At 40.0% G+C, this 6000-nt stretch overlaps 1 protein-coding gene across 2 annotated transcripts in view; it reads left to right on the top strand.

Moving 5' to 3' along the window:
• Positions 1-376: 376 nt before the first annotated feature.
• LOC133652316 (sodium- and chloride-dependent taurine transporter-like) overlaps positions 377-6000 on the top strand; it is a 72676-nt gene continuing 67052 nt past the window's right edge. The window contains exons 1-2 of one of the 2 annotated variants that reach the window (XM_062050925.1): positions 377-604; positions 3925-4029. In XM_062050925.1, coding sequence (XP_061906909.1) covers positions 4008-4029 — 22 coding nt within the window. In that variant the 5' untranslated portion in view covers positions 377-604; positions 3925-4007. The remainder of the gene's footprint in view (positions 605-3924; positions 4030-6000) is intronic. The other variant, XM_062050933.1, reaches the window with a different exon arrangement.

The following is a 6000-nucleotide window of genomic DNA, read 5'->3' as shown; positions in this document are numbered from 1 at the left end:
ACAACCGTTATCCTCCATACACCTGTCACTCACAGCCAGGGATGCTGTTCCCCTCACTTCCGGCCGCCTCGTGCAAGCCAGCAGAATGGGATTTTAATGCTCCTTAATGCTGCGTTAAGGGACAGTCGGTACATCGCCCCTTCCTCCGATGGAAGGCATCTAAAGCGGGCCTTTGTCTCTTATCATCTCGTTCATGTCGGCGATTACGCCTGCAAAAGTATGTGAATTGACACTCTCATCCTGCTGGGGTTTTTTTTTTTCATCGGCGTTATTGTAGTCCTCTGGCTGACGTGCTGCGTTCACCTGTGCGGATATCAGCCTGAGACAGCCCCGCGTAGGCAGAATTCCGAGGCGGAGCGCGCGCCGTGAAGGCGTCGGACGCGCGGCTCTCCTGTTGCTCTGAGGAGGCAGAGCCGGTGATTTTCCACTGGCGATCATATCTCTCTGGTCCCCCCTCGTTTGAGGAGACAAAGGTCAGAAAGACGAGCTTATAAATAGGACAAATTAAAGGCTCGCTGCGCGCTCAAGACTCACTCGTGGACACAAGAGAACGTTTTTCCATTTTTTTGGACGGAATCATTGAGAATTTCCATCAAGACAGCAGGTAACGGCGATGCGCGCGTCCTCATGCACACTTTTTTTTAAAACATGTTTTTGACTGATGACTGATGCTGTGTTAGATTATAATGTTGTGTTGTGTGATGATACAATTGTGTTATGTGATGCTACACAATGTCATTGTGTTGTTGATGCTTCATTGTGTGGAGACGCACTGCTGGATGCAAGGTTGATCATTGATAATACTGATGTCCGCTTTGAAAGACTATCCTCTCTTTTTTTTAATCATATATATGAGAAATGAGGATTATTACTCTTAAAAGTCCTTGTCCTCTTTTGTCTTTTTTTTTAATTTTTTTTTTAAATCGGCGTCAAAGACACTTTTTGCTACAGCGCTGTCCGTGTAAGTGAGATTGAAAGGATTCAAAGGTGTTCTCATCCCGTGATTATCATCATCAGATACATGATGTTAGATGAAGAATGAGAACGTGCGCGCGCATGATGCCATGAGACGGACAAGATGCTTGAGGTGCACGTCTCTACTTCTCATGCCACTCATGGTCTCAACATGATGATTATTCTTTTTCTCCTCAGTATCTCCCCTGTTCTCATTATTCTGCCTCTCTCATGTCTCTCATATATTCTCATTGTCTCCCCAGTTTCGAAACATTCTTTTTTTCTCCTCAGTCTCTCAAAGTCGAATCTTGTTCTCATTCTTCGTCCTTGATTCTCTCTCATAGTCTCTCTACCTTCCATGTGTCATCACTCCTGATGTGTCTCATGGTCTCATTGTTGCCCCGGTCGTGAAACATTTGATTATTTTTATTTTGTCTTTCTCTCGTTCTCATTATTTTTCTTCACTTGCCATACCTCTCGTCTCATTGTTCCCTCAGTCTCCATACACATTTATCATTCTTTCCTCTTCAGTCGCTCAGTCTTTTGCTTGTTCTCATTCTTCTGTCTTAATTATGTCTCTCAGTCCCCCTACTTGTCATTTACTTCACTTCTCTTATCGCTGTCTCATTGTTCCCCCAACGGTCTCAAATTATTTATCAATATTTTCCTCTCAGCCTTACGTCACTTCTTTTTATGTCTCTCAAGGTCTCATTCTTCCCTCAGTCTCGAAACATTTATCATTTTTTTCCTGTCAGTCTTTCTCTCGTCCTAATTTTTCTTCACTTCTCATACCTCTTAAAGCATGGGTTGTCCAAACTTTTTCCACTGAGGGCTGCACATTGAAAAATCAAAGCTAGCAGGGGCCATTTTGATATTTTTTATTTAAAAAAATAATACAATATATGTATTAAAAATATACATTTAGGCTTCCACTCAGGCTTGATCCCGGGGACCCCAAAGGGTTTTGGTCAAAAAAATATAAAAAATGTGTCATTATTCAGTATTATTATTTGTGTTGTTATTCAAGTTTTTAAATCTCTAGATCAACATTAGGTCTATCTGTCAATATAAACATTTTTAAAGATTTCAATTGTATGTTCTTTTTGTCAAGGAAAACCATTTTTTTAAATGAAAAAAAAACACAAAATATGCAATATTTTCACCCAATACATTTTTTAAGTGGGATGTTTGAGATTATATAATAATTGGAGCCTTACAAATGTCAATAACTCATAACACCATTGATTTTAATCCATTATTATTTTTTGAGCAATGACACTTAAAAACTAATCACACTAAAATTGTAGGGGATCCAAAAGGGTCCTACTCTTTAAAGTGTAAAAAAATAAATTATTATTATTTTTTTTTTTACTGTTTACTTTTAACACAATAATCTGGAGATCAACTTCAGATCTATCTGTCAATTATAAGTTTTATTGTTGTTTGTTTTTTGTTTGTTCGTTTTAGGCCCTTTAAAAAAAACAGCTTGTTTTTTTACATGGCAAACACAACATATGCAACATTTTCCCCAAAAAATATCTCAAAATATTTAATGTGAAGTAATTTGAGCCTTGAATAGGTCAATAATTCATAATGACATTGATTTTGATTCATTATTATTTTTTAAAGAAAGAAACAGCCTACATGGCAGCTTTGTGTGATTAGAGTAAACATTGCTACATTTTCTTGTTACATTTCACCTGTTTGCTCTTTAAATACCACTTTTAATGTTTTATATTTTTTTCAATCGTATTTTTAAAATGTGCCGTGGGGCCGTTAAAAAATGACCTGCGGGCCGCAAATGGCCCCCGGGCCGCACTTTGGACACCCCTGTCTTAAAGTCTTGATGTTCCTCCAGTGTCATAGTATCGAAATCTTTCTCATTTATTTGTTTCTCTACACTCATGCCTCTCATAATGTCTAATTATTTCTCATTAATCACTTGCTCAAACATGTCTTGGTTCCATTTCCTTTTCATGTTTCTCATTCTAATGTTACTCTCAGCCTTGATGTATTTCTCATTTTCCCCGCTGGTTGTCATTATCCTCCTGAGAGTCATTGCCCTCTGCAGTGGACAATTGGTTCTCAGGAGGTTACATTGTTATGTCTCATTGTTCCCTAGTCTCATAACTGATCCATTTCCCATTATTTTCCCTTTACTCTCTCTTAGTGACTTTACTCTCTCAGTTTTTCTTAATTTTCCATGTCTGATATTGTCTTCTCATCTCATTGATGTCCTCGTAGTTTAATATTTATACATCACTCATGCTCTTTGTTCTTCCCCAGCCTTTCCACCTTGCTCTCATATTCTTTACAGTTCCTCATATAGTCTCAGTATATATTTTCGTTCAATGTCCCACCATTATAATCTCTCATCCCTCCTGTCAGGCTCTCATAGTCTCTATCCCAGAGGTGTCAAAGTCATTTTAGCTCAGGGGCCGCATGAGGGAAAATCTATTCCCAAGTTGGCCGCAATGGTAAAATCATGGCATGATAACTTAAAAATAAAGACAACTCCAGGTTGTTTTCTTTGTTTTACTTTGGCGAAAAATAGAACAAGCACATTCTGAAAACGTACAAATCACAAATAATCCTCTGGACAAAACACTTCAAGTTTGTTGAAAATTCTGAGGAAATGGGTGCAGCTTCAAAAACACAATGAGCTTAGACTTCATCTTAGTGTATCTACAAAGCCAGGATTAAACTTAAAATCACAGTCTTTCTGGGATTGAACAAAAACACAACATGTACACTCTTCTAGGCATCAAACACCTCCTCTATCATGTACACATATCAATCCAGTGCTAACTCAACAAACCATAAGAAACAGAGGTAAAAAGTATTCAAAAGGGTTACGTTTTTTCGTTTTTGACAGAGACAATATTAAAGTTAAAGTACCAATGATTGTCATACACACACTAGATGTGGTGAGATTATCCTCTGCATTTGACCCATCACCCTTACCCCCAGGGAGGTACGGGGAGCAGTGAGCAGCAGCGGTGGCCGCGCCCGGGAATCATTTTTGCTGATTTAACCCCCAACTCCAACCCTTGATGCTGAGTGCCAAGCAGGGAGGTAATGGGTCCTATTTTTATAGTCTTTGCTATGACTCGGCCGGGGTTTGAACTCACGACCTACCGATCTCAGGGCGGACACTCTATATGGGGGAGTAAGGGTGCCAAATAAATCAAATCAAATCAAATCAACCTTATTTATAAAGCACATTTAAAATTTACCACAGGGGTAGCCAAAGTGCTGTACAATGGGCAGGTTAAAAGATAATACGAGAACCGAGCAAACACAACACAACACAAACAGAACATGATAAAAAATAAATAAATAAAATATAAACACATAAAAACATAAAAACAGGTTCACAGCAGGTGTATTATGGGGCGCCATTGCAGGATGGATATCACTCAGTGTTAAAAGCCATGGAATAAAAGTATGTTTTTAAGAGAGATTTAAAAACAGGAAGAGAGGAGGCTTGTCTAACACTCAGAGGTAGGTCGTTCCAGAGCTTGGGAGCAGCAGCAGCGAAAGCTCTGTCACCTCTAAGCTTCAGCTTCAAATAACGATGTGTTCGAAGCAGAAGACAAAACGACAGGTTTTAAGTTTCATGCGGGTCGAGGAGGAGGAGCCACAGTCCCCCTTTATTGTGGACCTCTTGCTTGGCCCCTGTATAAGCCGTTTGCTTGCCTAGCAGAATTGCTATTGTGACATCCAGTGGACACATTTAGAACAGCAGTTTCTTTCATTCCAAAAAAATGCAAACTCATCACGCGGGCCGGATAAAAAAAAAAAAAGGCCCGCGGGCAGTAGGTTTCACACCCCTGCTCTATCCTAAGTCATGCGAGGATCTGAGAGACATGTATCACACATAGGCTGTATTTGATCATTTTGTGGCAGCGTTTAAACGTGTCACATGACACAGTGACATCATTAACTGTGAGGAGCATCAAACACATAGGTCGGCACTGTTGGGCGGAGCCAACGTTTCTTTAGATGGCCCACTTCCTGCTCGGTGCCAACCTCTCCAACGATCCTGACTATTATGAAACAATGCGTCACCTTACGTAACGACGGCGGCGGGTGCTTCATTATGCGTTGGCGATTATAGTACTCGTGTAGGAAGACCCAAGCCACATGTGACCAAGGACACGGAGCTCAGGTGATTTACAGATGAGGTGTGTCCTTGACTTGAGGTAGCCTTAACAGGTTACACACAAGTACACATAGTATGCGTTAGAACACATTAGAACAAGTGTTCACATGATGTTGTCGGAGCTGTTAACTGTGCTTTAAGAGAGTAATGGCTGAAGATGAAGATGAATAATCCATAAATGTCAAGTTGACACTGGGTGGTCATCGTTGTTAAACCAGGGCACTACCGTTAGAGCAGGCTAACTGGCAAGGCTAATGTGTGACAACACATCAGAGGCTGGAGACGACTGCTTGAGGATGAGAAACACTGCGTGGGAGTGAAACCAAGATGATGGAGTCGGAAGATGATTTGTTTGATTCCGCTTCTTTCTAACAAACATATAGCTCGGCTTTGATATTGTTATTTTCACATCAGTGTTTCAAGCTCCAAACCGTCTAAATCACAACCGGAGGGGGGGTTACTTTGTCAATTACTCTATGGATACACCAAAAAAAAACAACACAACCAACGTTTATTTACTAAGAATGTGCAAGAATCCATTACATTTTGGTAAAGATCAAAATAAAAGTGTTGTCGTCAGAATTTATTTTCATTCGTTTGGCATCCAAGTGGTGCACCGACCCATCAGATCAAGCAGGAGGAGCAATTTCACACTTGGTGCCCCCTACTTGACTGAGCAGCCTTACATGACATTTTCAAGCAACTTGACTGAGCAGCCTTACATGACATTTTCAAGCAAAACTAAAATTAATGGTGTTCTGATATGACATTGAAATCAGATATTGGTGCCATTAAAAAACAGGTTTCAGATTATATCAGCTTGTATCTAAAATCCTGCAGCGTGTTTACTTGTGCAAATACGGACAGCTAGTTAACATCTA

Source organism: Entelurus aequoreus, linkage group LG01 (genome assembly GCF_033978785.1).
Source record: "Entelurus aequoreus isolate RoL-2023_Sb linkage group LG01, RoL_Eaeq_v1.1, whole genome shotgun sequence".
Lineage (NCBI taxonomy): Eukaryota > Metazoa > Chordata > Actinopteri > Syngnathiformes > Syngnathidae > Entelurus > Entelurus aequoreus.
Note: the sequence above shows the minus strand (reverse complement) of the source record. Positions and strands in the feature narration are given on the sequence as shown.